Source organism: Lepidochelys kempii, chromosome 3 (genome assembly GCF_965140285.1).
Source record: "Lepidochelys kempii isolate rLepKem1 chromosome 3, rLepKem1.hap1, whole genome shotgun sequence".
In the NCBI taxonomy this organism is placed as follows: Eukaryota; Metazoa; Chordata; order Testudines; family Cheloniidae; genus Lepidochelys; species Lepidochelys kempii.
Window position 1 is genome coordinate 83,176,765 of NC_136382.1, and position 24,902 is coordinate 83,201,666.

Below are 24,902 nucleotides of genomic sequence, written 5' to 3' on the forward strand. Positions count from 1 at the left end.
GTAAATGTTGGCAGTAGCTTTCACAAAGCACAAGATCACCTAGTAGTGCCAATTATGCTATTGAGCTAGGAGACCGCATTTTTTAGTAAGAGCAGTTGGTTCTTATAATAATCTAACTATAATAAAAGAAAAAACTTAAAAAGTTTGCATATTTGTGCTGTTTAGAATGTTAAGAACTGTGGGAGGGTTCATGCGTTTCCTGATATATTTTTGCATTTAATAAAAATCTGTTCTAGGTTCTTTTTTCATAAACCTGAAGAGTACAGTGACATATATTGGTTACACTGTATAAAATGTGTGTAACAAAATGTCATATGGAGCACAATGTGCCCTTTTGTAGGTTCATATCTATAATGTTCAAACAGCCTGACTGTTTCCCTTCATCTGAACTGCTTTCATCTGGACCAGTGTAAAATAAGCTCTGGTAAGTAATCACGGCAGAGCAGAAAGAAAGGAATGTATACAGCAATAGACAGCCTAAGCTGTAAAAACTGTAACCTGAGTACCAGCAGCAGATCAGATATCATGGCTTCAAGGTAGGGGAAATGAAAGAGATGAAGGGGAGGAAAAGACGAGAGAGGGAATGGAAAAGTCAGCTTGGAAAGTGAAGGAGTAGTAGGAGGGCCCCCTCAGGGAAATTTGGCTCAGGGATTAGGGAATTTTATCATGGTGTACAGTGACCTACTCAAGTTTCAGCCCACGTTGGATCAAATTGCTTCCCTTTGCTAGCAGAAAGAAAAAGTACTGGTGTATATGTGATTTTTTTTCTTTGGGTAATAAAAAGGCCATTGGTACAAGTGTCTATTTTAAGTTCAGCAAATGCAAGGCACTATGAATGAGCAATAAAATTACCTCATCACAAAGACTTCCTTCATGATTTGCTGTTTGATATAGTTACATATTTACTCAAGAATGATTACTAAACCCAAACTGCTCGGTTTTCGTAGGTTGCATCAGTAATGTCACTTCCAGCTCAGTTTTAATATGATTGGAAACTTGTGTTGCTTGCTGTTTCATTATGCCAGATATTAAGTTACATTTTTGTTATCCCTATCCCAATGTACATGATGGTTGTAACAAATTTAAATTTGATACAACATCGTATGCAAAAAAAACCATGACTCTGCATAGTTTCCCTATGTTACGTTTCAATTAAAAATATTCAGATAGAAGTGTTTTGTTTCACTGTGACCTTCACAGTCTCTCTCTTTTCCCTAATTTATTTTTATGTCCTTCTTTCTTATATTCTCTTCCCCCCCTCAGATTATACTTTCTACTTATCTTCAGAGATGTGTGTTCATATGCCAACTAGAAAAACAACAAATTGTTATTCTGAAACTAAGTCAGTGTCATTTATCACTTTGGTACTTTTCAGTGACTATTATGAATAATACAACATGTATTCTATTCAGGAATATAATGTAATCAAGGCAATCTGACACTTTTAATAACTAGTTTAATTGTTACAGCCTAATCAATACAATAGTCTAAAGACTTGGTACAGCTCTATACCTCATTCCTTCCCCCCCTCTCCACATATTCCCTCTACCCACACTTACTTTATTGTGCTATACTATTGGGGATAGCAGGAAAACTTAAGATTGTGAAAAAGGTGATTTGAAATATATTTTGTTAAATTTGCTAGAATAAATTAATGTGATTGCATCAAGCATAGTGTGCTGGAAGCTCTGGTAAACAAACAAGACTTAATTTATCTACGTGTTTAGATTCTTTGTCAATTGCACAGTTAGCGATTAATCTGTGTTATAATTTCACAGAGCTGCCTCCATGTGCCCTAGGAGTTTACCATCTATAAATATTCTCAATAAGTAATTTGTACCTAAAATTGGGCTTCATTCCTGATGCCTAGCACTTAAGACATCTGTTATAGTTTAACAGTAAACTCATCAAAAGATTCTTCAATTTAGTTTTTTTAATATTCCCCGTATTTAAAAGGATCACTGTCAAAATGTAACAGACACTGCAGCATTGACTGCATTTGAAATGAGCCAGATAAGTGTAAATATTAAAAAGATCCCAGGGAAACTCCTCCCTTCTCTCCTGAAAAGCAAAAATGTGTTTGTAAAAGTAAAATCAGATAGCCTTTATCAATTGTACTATTCCAGGTCACTGTTACTATACCGTTTTCATGGAAGTAGATTTATGAGATATCTACAGAGTGAATTGTATTATCTGCATGAGAAACCTGCACCTATCCTCTTTAATGGAGTAAGAGGTCTGTGTATTAACTGTTTATACAAATGAGGTTGATAAAGCCCACCTTACAACACTAATAAAGGGGTGGCTGAGTGAGAAAAAAGGAAATTAAAGAAAGGTCAGGAAAATTTACTTATTGACAGCAACACTACTTATTGACAGCATAATATTCAAAATGGTGGCAATGCAAATGAGCAGAGAAAATGTGGACTGGAAAAAAGTGATCAAGTTCATGTGGTGAATATGCCCACATTTTAATTTTCTTTATATACCTGAGGTGAATCCTCAGTGCTGTATATCTGGTGGGTCACTCATGCAAGGAAATGGAATGGAGCCACTCTGCTTCCTCCAAAATGTGAAATAAACATTCAACAGTAAAACCTAGAAGAAAATTAGTCTGACAGACTCATTCTCTTTTGTGTTTCCTGCCTCTGTCTTTGCCAGGCCTCACTCTATGAAGCCAGGCCTGCCCCTGTGAATAAGGTTCATAGAGAAGGAGAGAAAATAGAGAGAAAATTGAAGGAAAAAACACCATTTTGTTTTAAAATATATCCATTAGTAAAAATTTGGGAAAACTCTCCTCTGTGAAGTAAGGTCAAACCTTAGGTATGTGATTACAGTGAAATGAATCCTGTAAAGGGAATCAATGTTAATGGAGATAAGATTTCTGTTGCCTCATATCATTAGTCTCATAAAAGAAATCACAGATAGTCAGATCCACAAAATCTTCTTCCCTCATCCTATGAATGAGAAGTAAATTCACTTCAAATTACAATCTAACATAATGATCCAGTTTTTCAAAGTGGGAGATAGGAGGGTATTTATGTTTTTGTCAAGAATAAAGAAATGATCCTGTTAGAACATGCAATCAAACCACACTGCAGAATTGCAGTATGTGGCTTGGGACTCACAGGGGGGCAAAAAAGAAGATATGTATATTAGGAGCTGAAAACTTTAGGGTATTGTTATTACATAACCAAGGGCCTCTGCAATACTACAGCATTTTAAGGCCAATTTCTTTGGCAAAGAGGAGTCTGTTGCAAATCTTAGTAAATTCCATGGCAGTTAAGCAGATGTGATAGCACACAGCTGCACACCTGCATTGTCAGCTAACATAATCCAGGAGATTTCACTTTAGCCATTCTGTGAGATTTAAGTGATTCTTTCAATGCACTAGGAACTACAGCTCAAGAGATTATCAACAACTTGGGATAATAGATATATGGAGTAGGCCATGACAAAAAAAAATGAGCATTGTCTAGTGGTCTGAGTATGGAGTCAGGAGTTCTGAGTTCTTACTCTCAGCTCTGTCACTGATTTATTGCGTGACCATGGGTATTAGTCAGCCACCTTGTACCTCAATTTACCCATATGTGAAATGAATATAATCATGATTCCCTACCTCACTGGGGTTTTGTGAAGTGTAAGACCCCAGTCTTGCAATCAGATCTGCTAGCACAGTGATCTGCACCAGTGCAGAGCTCCAGTGGGGTTCAATAGGCCTCCATATAGTCTTTGGGGTCCATGCTAATATTGCATAATAGGGACCCAATTGATTATTGGATGACATCCTGGTGTGGAGGACCTGCCTGAGGCCCTCTGGAGTACTCCAGCCTTACAGTGGGGCTATACAGTTGGGATTGCTGGCAGAGCAACAAAGCAAAGGGCCTCTGCTCCCCTCCCACCCCCCACCAGAAGGTAGGTCTCTGTCCTGCTTTGACATAGATCAGTGTGGAGATTATCAATTGAATGGGTTGGGAGAGAGGCCCCTGTATCTATTATATATAGATCCAGTGGCCCTATCACCCTGCACAAATGGGATAGAAGCTCTGTTTCCACTGTTTGGCCCATAGACTGAAGTAGCAACCATTGGTGCATCTCCAGAGACTCATCCTGAGTGGAGGATGGATTTTATCTCCACTACCTCTTACCCACCATACTGCATCGGGATAAAGTCTGATTATACAGCCTTTATTATGGCATCATAATATTTAGAATATCTCTTTGAGAACCTCAGATGAATGTGTTACAGGAGTGCAAAGCATTATAATTTAAACACTACAGGTCACAGAAAACCACCACAAGATACAGCTATGCATTATGTACCCAGGCCCATATTGTTGTGTTTGTGCATAAGAACAGCCATACTGGGTCAGACCAATGGTCCATCTAGCCCAGTATCCTATCTTCTGACAGTAGCCAATGCCAGGTACTTTAGAGAGAATTAACAGAATAGGCAATCTTCGAGTGATCCATCCCGTCATCCACTACCAGCTTCTGGCAATCAAAGGCTAGGGATCCCCAGAGCATGAGGTTGCATCCCTGACTGTTTTGGCTAATAGCCATTGATGGATCTATCCTCCATGAACATATCTAATTCTTTTTTGAAACCTGTTACAATTTTGGCTTTCCTAACATCCCCTGGCAACGACTTCCACAGGTTGACTGTGCATTGTTTGAATACTTCCTTTTGTTTGTTTTAAACCTGCTGCCTAATAGTTTCATTGGGTGATCCCTGTTTCTTGTGTTGTGTGAAGAAGTAAATAACATTTCCTTATTCACTTTCTCTACACTAGTCACGATTTTATAGACCTCTACCATATCTCCTCTTAGTCCTCTCTTTTCCAAGCTGAAAAGTCCCAATCTTTTTTAAACTCTCCTTATTAATCTCTACCCTTAATCATTTTTGTTGACCTTCCCTGTAGCTTTTTCAATTCTAACATATCATTTATGAGATGGGGTGATCAGAACTGCATGCAGTACTCAAGGTGTGGGTATACCATGAATTTATATAGTGGCATTATGATATTTTCTGTCTTCTTATCTATTCCTTTCCTAATGGTTCCTAAAATTCTGTTAGTGCTTTTGTCTACCACTGCACATGATTGAGTGGATGTTTCAGAGAACTAGCCACAATGACTCCAAGATCTCTTTCCTGAATGGTAACAACTAATTTAGACCCCAGCATTTTGTACGTGTACTTGGGATTATGTTTTCCAAAGTGCATTACATTGCATTGATCAACATTGAATTTAATCTGCCATTTTGTTGCCCAGTCATCCAGTGAAGCATTCAAAGGTTTGGCACTCACCATAACCCAGATTTTACTATATTGACTTTTCAGCCTTCCGTTGGGCAGGTGTCTCTGAGGACACAACTCAGGCTTAACATGGGCAAAACTGAGCTCTTGATTCTTCCCCAAAACCTTCCCTCTTGCTCCTTTCTTAGTCACTGTCACTCACTCAGGCCTATAAACAAGGTGCTATCTTTGATTCAGCCCTCTTTCTAGACCCACACATCCAACTGTGTCTACATCTTGCTGCTGCAGCAAAAATAATCTTTGTGGCTCATCACTTTGACCATGTTACCCACCTTATTGCATCCCTCCACTGACTCCCCCTTCTCTATTACATCAAGCAGAAACTACCTGTCTTCACTTTTAAGGCCCATTGTGCTCTATACTCACCTTAACTATAATTTCTTATTTGCTATAGAGACGTAAGACCCCCACATTTGCTTCACCATTGATTGCCCATTTGTCAGATTTTCAGAAGAGTACCCCCATGCTAGCCCTGTAAAATCCACAAGGTCACTACATTATCCTTGTTTACATTTCTCCTTAAAACCCACCCATATCATGCCTACAGAACACTTGACAATGATTAGGCAACTGCTGTGCTGTGATTGCTGATTATTCATAACTCTCTTTTTGTTCCCTTGTGCTCTGTTTGTCACGTGCACACCATCTTAAACTTTATTATTATGGTTATTACTTATCTGTATTACTGTAGCCCTTAGAACCATGGACCAGGACCCCATTGTGGTAGGTGCTCTAAAAACAGAACACAAAGACATAGTTTGTAAGCTCTTTGGGGAGTCTAAGATAAGAAACAACAGATGGATACAAGCAGACGAGGGAATACAAGGAAATAATGAGACAATATTGGTCAGCATGATCGACAGTGGTGTCAGCACACCTGCAGTCTAGCCATGGTCAATTTTTTTTGCAGCCATCATGGAAAAATAGAACCTTAAGAAAAGATTTGAAGAAGGATAATGAGGTGCTTTGTGACTAATTATGGGGACCTCCTTCCAGGAGGGGCAGCATGGCAAAAAACAAGCAGGTGCTTCCAAACTTTGACTGTAAGCTTTTTGAGGCAGGGACCGCATAGCACAATGGAGCCCTGGTCATTAGGTGCTACAACAATACTAATATTAAAATATAATAATCAAAATAAATAAGATGAATTAATTTTGAGTTGTTTTTAATTAAAGGGACTTTAAAAATAATATTTTTAAAAGATTCTTCACTCAGGTTGCCAGTAACATAGGACAAAATCCTACTTCCATTCAAATTAATAGCAAAAGAACAGTTGACTTCACTAGAAATAGGATCAGGCCTTTGGCTGTATTAAAATTAATAGAATTTTAAAATCAGATTTACTTTTCACCATGTTGCTGTACTTTTTGCACTTCACTCAGCTTGGAGACTAGGCTGGTTCAATTTGTCTAGAGTTACTTAACCTTTGTGACAATGTGGGCCATTACTGTCATCTTGGCTGGATCCTAAAGGCTGCAACTAATTTGTATATAGATTTATATGCATTTTAAAGGTAAAGAATAAATGCCTACAGCCTGTGATAAGCTGCCAAAATCTTAACAATGGGTTCCCTCCTCACCCCATGAGGGGGTTGTTGCCCACCCCCGCCTCCCAGAACTCCTGCCCCATCCAACCCCCCCGCGTTCCTTGATGCCCCCCCCAGGACCCCTGCCCCATCCACCCCTGTCCCCTGTCCCCTGACTGCCCCCAGAACCGGGCAGGAGGGTCTTGTGGGCCACCGTAGTGGGTGCCCACCCCTAAGAGGCACGTGCTGGGGGGCGAGGTGGGGAGTCCCGGAGGTGCTTACCTGGGGCAGCTCCCAGGAAGCATCTGATAGGTCCCTCTGGCTCCTAGGGGTGGGGGAGCATAGCTGGGGGGGAGCAGGGGGAGCTGCTGCTCCCCCACTGATCACATCAAAAGTGGTGCCTTAGGCACCGACTCCCTGGGTGCGCTGGGGCTGGAGCGCCCATGGGGAAAATTTGGTGGCAGAGGTGAAAGGCAGAGGTGAAAATTTGGTGGCAGAGGCCACTCCCTGTGGCCGGCCCCCTCTCCCCCCCCCGGGTTACCTGCTGCGGCGTGGGCAGCCCTCCTCATGCCCCCCCGCCCCAGCTCACCTCCGCCTCCCTGAGCCTGAGCAGGAAGCCGTCACCTGCTTCTCAGCCCACCCCGGCTTCCCGCCGAACAGCTGATTCGCGGGAAGCCGGGGGGGGCGGGTGGAGAAGCAGAGCCAGGCGGTGCGTTCAGGGGAGGAGGCGGAGGTGGAGCAGAGGTGATCTGGGGCCGGGGGTGGGGCAGGGAGCTGCCGGTGGGTGCACTGCCTACGGTGCCACTTTTGGCCAGTTAAATTTAGAACTGGTTCTAAAAGGGCTTCTAAATTTAACAACCGGTTCTAGTGAACCAGTGCGAACTGGCTGCAGCTCACCACTGCCTACAGCCTTTATTTACATATTCCCTGACAAGTGATTAGAAATTACAGTACTCAAAGGTTGAGTTAGTCAACAAAGCATCCACTGGAGCTACTGAAGTTAATTGTGGTTTAAGTTAGGATAGAGTTTGGCATCTGGATTCTATCCTGTTAGGTTAGTCTTTCAGGGCTGTGTTTCCATAGCTGCAGTGTAGGAAACCAATGGAAGGCTGCATTTGCAAGGCTATACTTCAGATCAGGATCCATGGACCCAGTCAGTTCTGAGGCTACATTTTGAGCAAACTTGGTTTATTTAGGTTTCAGAGTAACAGCCGTGTTAGTCTGTATTCGCAAAAAGAAAAGGAGTACTTGTGGCACCTTAGAGACTAACCAATTTATTTGAGCATAAGCTTTCGTGAGCTACAGCTCACTTCATCGGATGAAGTGAGCTACGGATGAAGTGAGCTCTAGCTCACGAAAGCTTATGCTCAAATAAATTGGTTAGTCTCTAAGGTGCCACAAGTACTCCTTTTCTTTTTGGTTTATTTAGTTTCACTTTCAGTTTCTAGTCAATTTCATTTTCTGGTTCTCATGCCCTAGCATAATACTGCTGTTTTGGGAATTTCAACATTTCAGGGAAGTTTAATTTTAAAAAAAGTTTTTATTGTGATTTTATTCAATCTGCTGCTTACACACCTTCAGGATCAGTAATTTATTTCAGTTGAAATGGCTGTAGTATAGTGAGATTGATTGCTGGGACAGAAATCTTTGGTTTTTCTGCTGTAATGTTAAATATTTTATGATAGCATGAGACAAACTTTTGTGAATAATATATTCTAAAAACATAACTGACTTCCAATTCCTGAGCAAAAATCATAAACAATCCTCTTTTTTCCTTATTTTCTTTAAATTACAATAAAATAAAGGCCTTTCATAAATATGTGTATCACTGAGATTTAAATGTATTATATTATCTACTAGATTTGAAAAATGAACATTAGTCTGGAGGAGGTGGAACCAATCTGGCAGTTCATGGTACACTGCAAATAGAATTCGATTTATGCATTCATCTCTTCGTTCCAAATGATTATTGATTACATAAATAAGTAGGCAATTCTTCTCTTTCAGAACTTTGCAGAAAACACTATGAATGAGCTCCTTGGCTGGTATGGTTATGATAAGGTTGAACTGAAAGATGGAGAAGATATTGAATTCAGGAACTACTCTGCAGATGGGGAGAGCCGGCAGCACATTTCTGTTCTCAAAGGTAATGACATTTAATGTTCCTTTGTTCATGCAAAGAAGGATTAACTATCTCAACCTGCCAGAATTGGCTTGCACGGAGATTCATGTTTTGTTGCTTATTCTGCAGCTGATTTAAATATACATCTCTTACAGTGCCTTCCAGTAAGCAGAAAGCAATAGAATACAAGTCGCACAACATTTAACAACATAGCAGCTAATATGCTTTTACTAATGTATCTCCAACAGTAACATTTTTTGAGCCAATTGAAACTCATGCACCCAAGATTCCAAGGAGCTGCCAACAAATTAAAAAAAAAAAAGAAAAGAAAAGAAATGTGGAAATGTTTTCTTAGCAGTCTGGGTCTAATGAACCGTCCTTCTGACAAAATTGTTGGGCTGAGGCTTTTGATAAGGTCAGATGTTGAACTAGAATGTTCAGAATGTATGAAAGACCCATGAGTAGTATTTATAAAGGTTTACTTAATAATGTTTTTTATTTTAATATATTATTTCCTGAAAGTGTATTAGAAAGGCTTAAGGGGTGGAGCTTGTTTGGGGTCAGCATATCTGGTCCTTCATGTACTGTATATGAATTTGTTCAAAATCTAAACAATGGGATTCAGTCTTTTTGTTCAGCAGTTCAGTTGCTACCTTTTGACTCTTCAGCCACACCAGATGGATAGGGAATTGCAATCACAGTGAAAAGAAGAACATTTCTTCAGAGTAAAAGAGTAGAAAATTGCTGGATCTTGACTTATCCAACAAGAATTTCTCAAAGCTGAGGTAAAAGAGGAAATTACAGAGGCTTTGCACTGTTGAACTGCAACATTTTGCTGCATATATGGCCACCAGTCTCTGGGGTTTCTTTATGGTGGCATGCAGCAGCATTGTATTCAGTGGGTGTTGATATGAATACTGGCACCAAAGAGCCCAATACTGGAGGAGAGGGTGCTAGATAAAAGGTGGAAAAAGTAGAGGTAAGATAAAACAATTTAATTGTATAGACATTAAATGTTTGCAGCCATTAGTTGTATACTGTTATTGATACAGTAATTAGTATTTGTATTCCATTTAAAATGCAATATGTGTAAGCCACCTTTAAAATAACTTGTTCCTATGCTCCAAGGTATTTTATTTTCTTCTGACATTTTAATAAACTAACCTTACATGGGATTCTCTGCAGCCACGATCTATGAGGAATCACGTTTGTGGCACATTTTAAGAATAAGTCTGCATAATATTTTGCTCACCATGTAAAATAGATAGGATCATGTGTATCGTTATTAACACATGATACAAGTCATATGTTTTATAGTACAAACAAAGATGGTGAATACCTGTGCCAGGTAGAAATCTATGGGCTTACAGAATCTGTAGGGGAAAAAAGTACTTCGCTTTTGTTGTGAGAAGAGGAAGAGCTGGTATTAAATCCTGTTCCTTAGTGAGTTAAAGTACAGCAGAGAAATGCCTGTAAATAAGAGTTCAGGTGTGGTTTTGTATTAAAGAATTACAATTATAACAACATTTAGCAAATATTTTTCTAAAATTTCAATTTTTTTGTTATTTTCTTTATCTTCTTTTCCGTTATTACTAGTTATTGGAGAGGAATAAGAGGTTCTCTTATTTAATCAGTCTACTCCTTTTGCATAATTCATCCGCTGACACCACAATCCAGTGTGTGACGACATAATTCACTGCCATGAAAATAACTGATATCAAAGACCGTGGAGTGTGATGTCACTGAATAAATCGTGCATACTTAGGCCATGTAAAAGAAAGGGAGCCTGATTTTTAAAAACCTTACAACAAAGTTTAATGCAGTTTTTGACAAAATATTGAAATTTTGCTGGAGCGTGGTAGTGGCTTTTGAAGGAGAAAATATTCTCATTTTTATTATTTGTTCTTTGTGTTGTAGAAACACAATTACATGAACAGATTTGTGAAAATATGTAGGGGCACCTAAGCAACGCTTCTGCCAAGCTGTATGATTTGTTCTTTTTCTTTTACAGAAAATTCTTTGCCAAAACCAAAATTACCTGAGGACAGTGTTATTTCACCATACAATATAAACACAAGCTATCCAGGGCTTGCCACAGGAAATGGACTTTCAGACTCACCAGCAGGGTCAAAGGATCATGGGAATGTACCCATTATTGTACCATTAATTCCACCACCTTTCATAAAGCCACCAGCAGGTAAATCACATAACAAACATTTCAAAGAATTATAACTATCATAGATAGCTATTCTGACCTTGTTAGATTGTGGCTCATTTGTAAAAGGTTAAGTTTAATTTTTTTGAAAGGCTGTCACAGTAGACTTGTAAGGATCCGTAGGTAGGAAGCAGCAGAGTGACTTTATTTGCTAGTATTATTGTAACATTGTCAGTATCATAGCGGGCAAAATTATGTACCTATTTATACTGCTTGTGAAACTCTGGATGTTGAATTATACTGTCTCAGCAATTCAACAATATCTGTTTTAAACAAATGATTTTCTTGTATGAAAAAAGTCTTTACATAAATTGATGGAAGATGATTAGATGATAAACAAGGTACACAAAGCATACAAGTAAACAAACAAACAGTCAAATCAATATCACATGTCCTCGTATCAGGCTAACAAGCTCATCCCAGGAAGACTATCTCAGTTCTCATTGAAATTCTGGACCATTGTCCTTTGGGTTTTGTATATGATGTAAACTCTACCCCAAGAGATTGTACTGAAATGTTTTAAGAATTCTATGAAATTCTTACCTGGAGCAATTTTTCCATCATGATATTTCTCAGTTAGTTTGAAAAATTATTTATTCCACACTGTATGCTGTTTACCATTATCTGCTAAAATAACTGTTGTGGCTATACTAGTATATATAATTGCTGTTATTATTTACTGTTGAGCACACTGCAATAGTTGGTGAATTTATATAGCAGCAGGCTCAATCCTGCTTCCATTGAAGTTACTGGGAGTGTTGTTGAACTTGGTTAACTTCACTGGGGCTAGAACTGGACCTAGAATGTACTAAATATATATTAGAAAAATCACTATTCCTCTATTAGAGAATTCAGGAACGTGGTGATGTATTTAATTATTAAAGTCCCAGTCATGCAATGGATTCCTGCACCCATACAGAGCCCCACTGACACTGGGCAGAGCAGCTTGCAGGATCAGGGGCCAAGTGTGGAATGGCCTTCTCTACACTTCAACACATTTACAAAAGTTGAATTTAAAAATCCATAATACATAATCTATTTTTGTGTTTAATATTTTATTTGGCTGAAAGCTGATTGTTGGATTCCTGAATTATTTTTTTGCCATTTCATTTTCAGTATTAGAGGATATTTTAATATTTGAAAAAATTTCAAACATATCACTAAATCTATTCTCCTTGCCGAAAATTTTCCATATATTTTGTACCATTATTGCTAATTACCACAGCTGTTTGGGCCCGCTCCTTCAGCCTTTGCACAGCAAAATCTCACCCATATGGGCTGAATCTTAAAATGGGGTTAATCTGCCCTTGAACATTTAAACAAGGGCTTGGTATTTCCCAAGCTATCTTCTCTTCCAGTTTGATTCAAGACTGAAGTCATAATGCTGAATTTGTGGCAACACTATTATGTTATTCTAACATAGGGCTATGGCATGAATTGTTCATGCTGTCATAATCAATGAATTTAAATAACAGCAATCAGGCAGGAAAAGATTGACTATGCCGTAGAAAAACAAATAACCTCAACTGTAGCAATGGGGACACAGGAAAATATTGGCCAAGCAGATTTATTTCTGCGCTTCCCCCATCCACTTACCAAGTATGTTCAGTATTAGAGTCCACCAATAAAACTGGCCTTCAAAGTATTTTTTTACATTTGTTCCTCCCACCATGCTTTTGGTACTTTATGATGTATAAATAAGATCTGAAGGTTGGGTTTTTGTTTAAGGTATTTTCTCACTTTTTGTTGTACCTTTTTTGCCTTAGAAATATTATGATGTCAAGTCTGATCTTTCATGTTCCTGTTTGAGAACTTTTGATTGTCTTGCAGAAGTGTATCGTGAGCTCTTACACAATCTGAAGGGGCTGGAGTATTGAATATGTAACAAAGTTATCTTTTCCCCCAAGTGTTCACTATGCAATAAATATGATTTTTTTTTTCAAACCAAATGAAAACCCAAAGAGTTTTAAATAGCCTGCCCAAATTCACCTCACCTCTCAGCTGTTCAACTTTTAATATTAACTTAATAAAATACTAGGGTGCTTTTAAAAATTTTACCCCAGGTACAAGTGTGCATGTACAAAACTGAAAAATTATAGAACACTAGCTGATCAAATATTAACAGCTCCCATTTAAAGGCTCTCACCCCTTACAATAAACACCTCTGAGAAGGCCTGAGAAGACATGTGGGCCTTATCCGGTGTATTGAAGAAGGGCAACAGTCCTGGGATATGGCAGATTGGTGTGGGAAATTAATTCCCGAGTTGATGGCCCTTCACTGAGAATACTCTTCCCCGAGACATTTAATTCTAGACACTATTACCAAGAATACCCCAGCTGACCTGATCTGCTGTGGAAGCATGTTAGAAAAGAAACAGACTCAGCCAGCACCCTAATCATATACGGCTTTGTAGATCAACATCAAGAACTTAAATTGCACCTGGAAGCAAACAGGAAGTGAGTGCAGTCTTGAGAGAAGTGGTGCAATATGCTTCTTGAGGCTAATGTCCCCAAACAGGTGGGTAGCTGCATTTTGCACCACCTGCAGCTTCTGAATGATGATTCAAGTTAGTCCCAAGTACAGCATATTGAAACAACATGATACCAATACTAAAATTACTTCTTCCTAGCCTTAGAAAAATGTTGTGTTCCACAGAGCAATGTAAAAGGAAAAGAGAATTTATTTCTACACAATAACAAATGATGTCAAAATAACAAAGAACAAGGAATAGCAGCCAGCAACATTACAGAAAAAGAATAATATTTGTACTGGAACCATGATGCTAGTATATAATATACTAACCTGTATTCTGCAGCCTTTAGTCACACACTGAATAGTATTTTCTCACTTTCAGCTAATAGGATTATTCACATGAGTAGGGGTTGCAGAGTCTGGCCCCAAAATGCACAAGAGAACACATTTCCTTCCCACTGGCTCTACACTTGTAGAGATTTCACTGTTTCAGGTACTCTAGTCACACCAGATATTCTCTTTGGCTCTCTCCCTCTCCAGGTTCTCACAGTGGGGAGCATGAACTCTCTGTGCCTCTGTAGGGCTGATGGAGTTCTAAACACCCGATGCTTCTTCTGTGGGCCACTCGGAACAGCTTGAGGATCCCAGTTGTGTCTCACCCCAAATTGTTCCACTACAGCCAAACACAACCAAGTCCTATTACTCTGCCATTGCTTCAATCTAGAATTTAGCTTATAGGTGCCAGAGTTGCATCCTTGAGTGCTTTTTGCTGTCACTTATTGTCATTTACAGCATTCCTTGTACATCTAAAACTTCCTTTGACTCTCAATCTAAAGGGTAGTGCCTTTCGACAGTTCTTCGACTGCAGCTCCTCATTCTCTCAGATATGGAATTCTGGCCAAGTAAAGAACCATCACTTTAGTTGTGTGTATATGTTGACAACATCAACATTTCCCATTAGATTATGTGCTCAGTTTCGATCCAATCCCAAACCCATTGAATTCTGTAGGAACCTTTCCACTGACTTCAATGGACATTGGATTGGATCCTTATTGCCTGGCCTCATGGTCCAAATGGAGGTACAGAGATGCCCCACCCTAAAGGGAGCTTTTGGAACACAGTTGTTCCACAAGAAAAGGGGAACATTGCCACTGTGCCACCCCTTGTATTGGGTGCAGTGTGTGCTACCAACCAGTCCACGTGGGGCCAGCTATGTGAGGGAGGGGAGCAGAGTCTTGGCCCTTTCGGGAGGGGGTGCAGCAGCAGGGCAGTAGAAGGACTGCCGTTGTGCCTGGGGCATGCATAGAGGTGCAGGGAATAATGTTCCTTCCCTCACCCTCTTCTCTATGCCTCTGGTTTACAGAATAAATCAGTTATTTTAAGTAGCTTTGACTCTGCTCAAACAATAGCTGGCTCCCTGCTATGCTGCACTGAGTGGGGAAGCAGTCATTAAGGGGAGCAGTGAAAGGGAAGGAGGACTGCTTCTGAGCTGACCTAGCATCCAAAGGGCAAAAATACAAGGATAAAATGATCTCCTATTCACCCCCCACCCCCACAACAATAATTTGTATTTTTTTGGGAGGGATCTTAAGTCCTCCAAGCCCTAGAACAGTGCCAGCTCTGTTCCTCTGCACCTCATTTCTTCACTTGGTAATTTCAAAATTATAAGGACTGCTGTTGCACTGAAAGGTTTGCAACAATCAAGGCATTTTTTAAAAAAAAGTGATGTATAATGTCTGACGCTACAAAACTGTTATTACTGTTATTGGGGCCCAAAAAATACCAGAGTGAAGGAGGTAAGGTCTCCTGAGGCCAAACAAAAGCATTTCTAATATCTGGGTCCTGTAAAGTAAGCATGTTTAGATTTTGGAAGTGACATTAAATCAGATTATAAAACTGTATGTTTGAAAAAAAGTCAAGAAAACTTGGAACAAGGAAATGTTATGTTTGAATGCTAAGATGAATAATTAAGAGAGGTATTTTCGAAAGAAATGAGCTATATTATTTATCAGAGCTGGATATTTGAATGGAAGTTTACAATTTTGTTACAAGTACAAGTGCACTTAGATAACTCATTCTCATTATTATTATAACGGAGTACCATCAGTGTGCAATGCATAAAAGTAGATATTAGTTCTAGCCCTAAGGACTCTTTAGAAGTGTGTGCTGTAAAAATGATCAAGATTCAAATGCTGTAGGAAGAATTTAGAAGTCTGGGATGAATTTTAAAATGCTTTCTATCCAGGGTTTATAAACTTGGTTGTAAAATTAACTCCAAGATTACCTATCTAAATTCCCCATGGTCCCATTGCTGTATTCCCAATCCTTCTGTCCTTATTCAGGCACAGCTCAATAGCAGTTTTGCTTAAATAACAGCGGCAGGACTAGCCCTAATGTTATATACTGAGGTGGTTTCAATTTTAGTGTACTCTGGCTCCCATGTCATTATTTTTCAACTCTTATTCCTTCTTCTGATTTCATTTGACACTGATCTGAGTAATGTTTTACTATTTTTCCTATTGCAGGTTTAACTTTCTAACAAGTCCACAACCATGATTCTTCTTGTGCTTACTACTTGACTTCGTCTCCTCTTGTTTTCTTTGTTTGAAATTATTGTAGTCTATTAATCTATTTTCTTCTCTGTATGACTGAAGGGAATTAACCAAAGGCTTCTCTGGACTCCTGAGACTGATCGAGAAAGGTTGCAAAATGACTCAGTGTCTCTGAAAATTGTGTGTGTATTTGGAAGGGCTGTGTTGATGGAGTTTGTTAGGCTATTTTGTCCAGTGGGCCAACACTGGACATTTGTACCTGCCTGCTACCATTGCTGGTTTTCACCTCCTTTGTATTTGACAACTAATATTCCTTTAGTGTGTACAGGCATCCTGTTCCCACTTGAATTTTTGCACCATTTCCATGTGGTACATATGTACTGTCCAGTAGTATCAATGTAGCTTTTATAAGTGTCTATTTGTTATTTATCCACATTCATTTTTTCAGATACAATTATCTAGCTTTCAGTGATAATAGGTTGTTTTTATGTTGTTTTAACATGCCATTGGTTACCAGTCTTCTCTAATTCCAGCACCATGTCAATGCTTTTTGCTCTCTTTGGACAGCAGAGTGTTTTTCCTTTGTGCCAGAAAGAAAATGGTAAAGTCCACACATGCACTGTAATAGCATGTGATGAATAAGAAGGGAGTTCCCACACTCCTTTTGTAATCTGTGCCTGTGTGCTTGCATGCTTAAAACCTGCCCACATGCCAGTATACATTTGTATTATGCATTCAGTTCTTATTGAGCTATATATGAAAATATGCCTCGTAACTCAGGCATAGAAAATAGAGAGAAGCAGTGGTTTCCCAAAACAACTTTTAAAAGAACTGGGACACTCCATTTTACCATTTTTTTTTACCATTTTGCCTACTTCAAGAGATTGACTTTCAAAAGGAAACATTATAGAGTCACTGTAGTGATTACACAGCTACAGTTGTAACAAGCTTTCCATTACAAGCCATTTCTCTGATTTCCCTCTCATAACTGTTTTATAAAGCTGCTTTCAACACCTGAAATTTGTCAAGCATGTCACCCAGTCACAGGGTCAGTGCTTAGATATGGTGGTGATGGATGTCCTAGAAAAACCTCCAGATTTTTTTTTTTTAAATTGAGGTTAGTCAGACAAGACATTTTAAACATATGAGTGTGCAAAATTATTTTGGAGGAGTCTGACTTGGGAATATTTTATCCCAAAAGCTGCTTGGTATGGAAAATCCAAATTGGTTTTATTTGCTTATCCTCAATGGAAAGCTAGTGTTTTTGGATTGAAGAACTCCAAAATTAATCATTATGTAAATTCTGGCAGGCCCCAGTACAGCTAATAAAGTTTGATTTTAACACTTTAGATGCTAGAGAATCTAAGATTTCATTCTTTAAAAAAATAAGTTTTTGTCCTTTTCATTGCAAAAAATAGTCTTGAAAAGGGGTAAAAAGGTTGACTGTGTGCCCCAGTGAATTAAATAAAATTCATGGTTCTCTCCCAGCCAGGGGCTAATAGGATGCAGCAGGAGATCACTTGTGCTCATTAAATGTAGTTAGGCTCCAAATTCCTTTAAAGGGCAAGCCTCTGGCTTGTAGGTGGAGCATTGAGGAGAGAAAGAATAGGAAAACAGAGAAAAGGAAGGTTTCAGAGTAGCAGGTGTTAGTCTGTATCCGCAAAAAGAAAAGGAGGACTTGTGGCACCTTAGACTAACAAATTTATTTGAGCATAAACTTTCGTGAACTACAGCTCACTTCATCGGATGCATTCAATGGAAAATACTGTGGGGAGATTTATATACACAGAGAACATGAAACAATGGGTGTTACCATACACACTGTAAGGAGAGTGATCAGGTAAATAAATCTCCCCATTGTATTTTCCACTGAATGCATCCGATGAAGTGAGCTGTAGCTCATGAAACTTATGCTCAAATAAATTTGTTAGTCTCTAAGGTGCCACAAGTCCTCCTTTTCTTTTTAGAGAAAAGGAAAGTAGGCACTGCTACTGAAAGGCTTGAGTGGGAAAGAGCCTGGAAGGCTAGGAAACAGGTCTGAAGAGAGGGACTCAGGAAGGACAGGGAATGCCAAAGTTCATGGCTCCCCTCCTATTCTTCCCATTGGTTTCTCTGAAGATGTAGCTCTTTCTGTACCAGATCACAGGTACAGTTTCCCCATACCATTTCATGCAGGTGTAAACCTTTCAGTGCTGGAGCACAGATACCACTTCTGTAGTTTACTCAGTCCCTGCAGATGTAACCTTTTAAGTTCCAGGTCCAAAACATTACTTCTCCAGACATAACCCTTTCAGTGCCAGAACTGCATAGCCCTAGCCAGTTTAGAAACTCTTCTTGCAAAACAGTTCAGGTTAAAAGAATTTACAATCTCACTAGGCTGTAAATTCCCCAGGCTGAATGGAGTTCAAGGAGTTTATGAAATGAAATCCTTTGGACCTATAGGTGCGGGAACTAGGTGTGCTGGGGGGTGCTGGAGCACCCCCAGGTTTTACACAGGGTCCCAGCTGCCGACTCCGTTCCTGGGGCTCCATTTCTGGCCCGGGGCCCACCCCCAGCTGTGGCCCCAGCCTCAGCTACCTTACCCCTGGCCAGGTCCCTCCCTCCCGGAGACATGGCCCTGCTCCCGGCCCCAGCTTGGGGGGGTTGGTGGGGCAGACAGGGTAAGGGGGCTGGCTTTCAGCACCCCCACTATTAAAAGTGTTCCAGCGCCAATGTTTGGACCACCTGCACAGAGCTCATTGCAGGATCAGGGCCATTAACTGCATTTAGTTTCCCAAAACTCTTGAAACTAGAGTTAGGGTTGTAAGTGCAGATCGGATAACTTAAAATAACATTATTAGAATGTTGTAGTCATAAACTGTGAATAAAACGAGCAGGATTTAGCACCAGAATCTTAGGGAATTCATCCTGCTAATACAATAGGCCTTGCTTGTTTGCCTGGATTATGGGTCAGAGCTATAAAGAAAGGATTTACTCTTATTATTCTTGGTTACTTTCTGTTCCTTCCCCCCCACCCCACATATTATGACTACTGTATATAGAACAGGGATTCGCCAAAACTGCTACTTGGTGGCTTTAAGAAGGACAATTTTCGATAGCTCCTTCACATTGGTTTGAAGGGAAAAACAAAACCAACCAATACAAAATCCCCAACACCATTCTGCTTAATTAAGACCTAAAGTGCAAACTTTTGATGCTTAATTGAAGCATGCTCTAGCCTGATGCATATTTAGTTATTATAATATGATAATTTTATCTTGTTGTACAAACTGCTCCCTTTGGGAACATGATTTAACACTGAAAACATACTGAGCTTATTGCATTGTTCATTATGAAAAATACGGAGGCTAAGAACCATAAAGAGATGTATATAAGCACTATATGTGCAGCAGTTGCAGGGAGCACTCTTTCAGCACCTAATGGCATAACCCAGGGGCAGAAAAACACAAGATTGGAACTCCCAGAATAACTTTTCTGAAGAGCTGAGATCTCACTAAAATAGAGGCTGGAAATTCAGATCTCGAGCAGTAAATGAAATAAATGTGTGGTTCTAATACCTGGTGTGTTTATAGAAAACATCCGTGTGGATGTTCTGCTGAAAACTCACTTGTTACTACTTACTTTGTGCTAAGTCTTGCTTGTCTGATGCCTGTGAATACTGTCATTACCTTTGATAAATGTTGAGTGTAAAGTATAGTGGTATTGCTCAGCACCTCTAAAGAGGTGCTAAACACCTGGCAGGAATGGACCCCACGGGAGTAATACAGAGTTGGCAAAACAATCGAAGAGTTTCCAAAATTAACTTTATCTTTGTCTTACCAACTGTAAAATATGATGATATGAAGGCCATATCTGCACTACGGACGTTACTATCATACCTGTGTCAGTCAGGGGTGCTCTGAGGTGTGATTCCTGACCAACAGAGCTGTACTCACAAAAGCCACAAGCGTAGATGCAGTCATGCTGGCAAAATTGTGGTTTTGCTAGGATAGCATATTTTGCACAAGTGGTCTGAAATAAACGAGACTGATACAAAATGCAGTTTTGACAGCATACATTGTGTCCATACGAGGAGCACTTTGTCAGTATAATATACTGGTATAGTTACACTGGAAAAATGCTCATTGTAGACCTGGCCTAATGTAATCATATAAAAGAATCTTGGAAAAGATTGAGGGTAGACAAGCCTCCTGAACATGTTCAGTTTTAGAGTCCCTTCTTTTCTGCGTTCTTGCTGTAAACTCTTGTCACTGAGTGTGCTAGATACTATATATTGATACATTTTTCTAACAGAAGGGCAAGTATCTGGTAAATATAATTCTGAAGAATTTAGTCTTAGTATGAAATGAAGGTCTGTGAAAAAGTTATGGGAATCTTGACTTCTATGGAAGACTTAAACTACAGTTTTTGGAGCATTCCAGTTTCTTTTTAGAATAAGACAAAAAAAACCAAACAACCAAACTCTGTTTCTTACTATACAAAACCTTAATTGATATTTTTTGGTTTATTTCTCAGTGCCTTTGGTTTATAATTACAGAAGTGGCTGAACTATTAGCTGTTTTAAAAGTTGTACTCTACTTGTTCAACCATTAAGGTTAATATACTGTCATGTAAGGTTCCTATTAAATATTTTCACAAGCTCAATACAGTCTTGTAACTAAAGAAGAAGAAGAAGAAAATATGTGCACAAATCAGGAACTTTAATCTGGCCCCCAGCTTTCATCCACATATCCTGCCACATAAGCCACAGCACTTGGCTCTGCACCTGTCCTGATTTTATCCTGTGTACCTTTATCTGTCAGCCCTATTCGCTCAAAGCTAAAGAAATACATTGTTTTAGAACCGAGATTCTCTGACTGTGGTCTGTGGCCCACCCATTGGTGGTCCATGGAGAGCTGATCACATGGCACTGGCTCCTTTACTTACTTATTTCCACCTGGTAAATTGCATTAAGAGAAGTTAAAAATACATTATATACTTTCTTAGGGTAAGATTATGCCTTAAGGTATAGCCCTGAGCAAAGGGTGATGCCTTAGCTGCACTGTCCCAGGAGACATGTGCTTCAGAGATCCCTGAGCCACAGTTCCACCACTGCTGTTTGGAGCGTGGGAGTGTTTTACTAGTCCTTTACGGATGAAGCATTCACTCCCACCTTGTACCCAGCTAGTTTTGATGGGCAGCTTGTAGTGGGATTTATTTAAGACAGAGGAGGACAGTATATATATGGGAGTGGGCAGCTCCTATTCTTCCCTCTCTGCCAGGAGCTGAATGCAAGGCCTTACGTGGCCCCACAAGGAGGTACAGGAGAGCCTTACTCCACCTGCATGGCTGCAAAAAAACAGAGTACAACTGAGCCCCCCAGGGTTACTTTTCTCGTGGGAACAATTGCTGTTGTTGCCACAAGGATGTTATGTGATTGTAAATGGGTGGATAGGTGATCTTCCTGATCACCAGCGAGAGTGTGTTTGTTCACAGACAGGTGGGTGAGTGGTCCAGGAGACATTCTCTCTATTAAGATGTGGCCCACACTATGGAATAGTTTCAAAACTCATGTTTTGGAATTTTGTGCTCATTCTTTAAGTCCACATTGTTACAGAACACCTATCTACTTTGGAAGTGAGTGCTCCCAGCAATTAGCCTCTTTGAAAGTAAGTTCTGCTCTCAGGTGGTGAGTTCCCTTTTCAGCTCTTCTCTGCATTAATGAAGGTTGTTGCAAAAGGGAGCATCCGCACCTCTTCCATTTTCGGGCATTGTAGAACAATCTAAGAGTTAATACTCTTAAATTGGTAGGGGAAAATATGAAGTACATTCAGTGACTTTAATGTTGCACATTACTGTTTTCAGGTGCAAGAGGTTTCTCTTTGTTTTTATTGCTTCCCCGGCTCTTCTCTTGCCAGGTAAATTCAACGGGGCAAAATGATGCCTTCTAAAAGGAACAGGTTCACTAAGGTGGGAAAGGAGTTGTACTCTCTCAGAAACAATGCCCTTTCTAAGGCAAACTGCCCTCAGTGGGGGAGCATGATGGAAAGAGCTTCTTGACTCACATTTGAATAGATGTACTTAGTACTGCTGCCAATACAGCTCTGCTGGTTCACAGGGGAGGCCCGGGGCCATGACAACGCTAGGCAGCTCCTATTGCCAGTCTGCACTCCAAAGCATCCTGCAGCCAAAATTATAACTGCCCCCAGTGTGAGCTTCTTGATCCCATGCGTGGCTGGCTATAATTTGGCCCAAAGTAATTTGATTTCCGTTGATGTCAAATATGTTAGAACATGTATGAGATTTTGGCAAATCCCACTCTAAAGAGTAAGTGCTAAAATGTCATAATTATAGCATATTAAACACAAATCTACATTATGGCTTGGCCTTCAATATAGTTTTAAAGGTGTACAGTCTGATTCAAATTAAAAGGTCAAGTTTTTTACATTGTACAATTTTATTTGTAACTATAAAGCACAACACAATTTGTGGAAGGAAAAACATTATTAAACTGGCAGTATTTACTCTGCTAAGGTGAATAAAATGCAGCATGTAGTTCTGAGTTACGATAGCCAGGGGAAGGAGCCAAATCACTCGACTAAAAATTAGTTTGCCAATAATTTTGCAGAATGATGACAGCATTGCTTCAAAACAAATCCTTTACAGGGAAATGGGATGACTGCATGGCTGGCTCTCTGAATCATGAACTTCCCATCACTCCTGGACTGAAAATTGCTTTAACAATTAATCTTTTGGGGATTTCCCCCCCGCAGAAACCAGACAATAGTTAATATCAGTGACTGAAAAGTCATGTTGTCTAATGGACTGGATATAAGAATAGAATCCTTAGTTCTAAATCATGGGTTTGCCATTGATTTATTGTATTGCTTTGTACGAGTAACTTAACTGTTCAGTTTCTCCTTCCATAAAATGGGGATAAGACCTCACAGATCTCACAGTAGCGTTGCCAGGATTTGAAGATGAAAAGTGCTGTGTAAGCCTTATTATTATGGGGAATTTTCTTGCACTTGACTATATGAATCCAATTTAAAGCAACAGTCTAGGTACTTCCATACTCTAGATAGACAGAAACAACTGTAGGTAACAGCACAAAGAGCTAGTGGCAAAGAATGTAATTGGGGAAAGAAGTTGGAGGCTCCAGAGAACTGAAATGGTTAAATCAGTACAAGATGGTTGCTAGAAAATATTTATCAAATTAGAATAGAGACAGGAAGAATACTGGAAAGAGGATGAGGACTATGAGGTGAGGAAAATGGCATTGAGTACAAAGCTGCACTCACTTTCTTTTGAATGATTGAAATGATCTCCCTAAAATTCAGGGAAATAACACCAAAATTAATGTAAATATTAAAAAGTTAAATCTCCACGTACATGTCAGAAGAACTCAAAACAGGGTCAAATAGCACATCTTAGAGAACTTTTGGTGAGTTCAAATGTACTCAACCATAATAAGAATTGCTTTGGAGATTTTAGGGTCACAATTAGGCAACTCCCCTCTCATTCAAATATGTATTTTTGTGTCAGTCTTACTCAGAGAAAACCTCCTCCCATTCTCTTCTAGTCATTATTTGGAATCAACACCCAAATGGGATATTTCCTTTTCCTTCCTCACATTCCATTTAGAATCCTGTTTGTAAGGGCCCTCATTACATTGCTCTGGTGCAGTAGCTTCCATGAGTATTTTATCATCTAGTTGCTGAGCAGAATTTTTCCGAGGCTCTTGATAATGGATTTTAAGTAACGGGAATATAACAGCATTAGTTACATTGGTCTTTAATGTTGGTTACTGGCTTAAAAAATACAGTTAGGCACTTTCTTAAACATGCTAAAAAGCCGAAAGGCCCTCCAGAGCTTTTCAGTGATGCATCATTTTTTAAGATAACCTTTTCCATCCATCTCAGAAGTTCTGCCAGTCTCCTGGTCTGATTGGCACAGGCTACCAGCTGCCTAGGGAACAAGTAGTTAATCACAAGCCTGCCTCTTTCTGCTCACAAAGAGTGAGGAAGGCAAAGTTACTGCAATAGAGTTCTGAGGTTAAGTGCATAGATGTCTGGTGTTTGCATCTGATATAAACATTATTTTTATATTTTTGTTGTAGAAGATGATGTGTCAAATGTACAAATAATGTGTGCCTGGTGCCAGAAAGTGGGAATCAAGCGCTATTCCCTGAGTATGGGAAGTGAAGTGAAATGCTTCTGCAGTGAGAAGTGCTTTGCAGCTTGCCGAAGAGCATACTTCAAGAGAAACAAGGTAAGAGAGCCAAAGAAAGATGTAACTCTACACAGGCCTAGCTCAGGTTTCATTTCATAGCTAGCAAAAAATATTTTTTTTGGTTCTTATGGTTTTGTCTGTTCCCTTTACCTTTCCATATGTATTGTCTGTTGGACTATCACCCCTTACTAATGTGTAACCTGTTTTCTCAGTTTCCCTCAGCTTGATGCCTGAGTTTTGTGAGGGTGGATGAATTTAATTAGACTATACTAATAATGCACTATAAAATAAGAATTATGGTTCTGCTCTGGAATCTTATTATATTTGCTCTATGTGTAAGACTAGGGGAGGGATCTTCATAGCTGTGTATAGGGAGGTAGAACTACAAGTCTTACTTTTGGTAGGTGGCTATATCTTGTGCAGCTGAAGTCAAGAGAAGTTTTGTCATTGATTTCAGTAGCAGCAGGATCACTGGCGATGGCATATG

The 24,902-nt window shown here is 39.5% G+C and overlaps 1 protein-coding gene across 2 annotated transcripts in view; it reads left to right on the forward strand.

Annotated features, from left to right (window-relative positions):
* Positions 1 to 24,902, forward strand: part of SOBP (sine oculis binding protein homolog) — a 135,951-nt gene that overhangs the window by 2,690 nt on the left and 108,359 nt on the right. For both annotated transcript variants that reach the window (XM_073336934.2, XM_073336933.2), the window contains exons 2-4: positions 8,850 to 8,988; positions 10,976 to 11,161; positions 24,303 to 24,454. In XM_073336934.2, the coding sequence (XP_073193035.1) occupies positions 8,850 to 8,988; positions 10,976 to 11,161; positions 24,303 to 24,454 (477 nt within the window). The remainder of the gene's footprint in view (positions 1 to 8,849; positions 8,989 to 10,975; positions 11,162 to 24,302; positions 24,455 to 24,902) is intronic.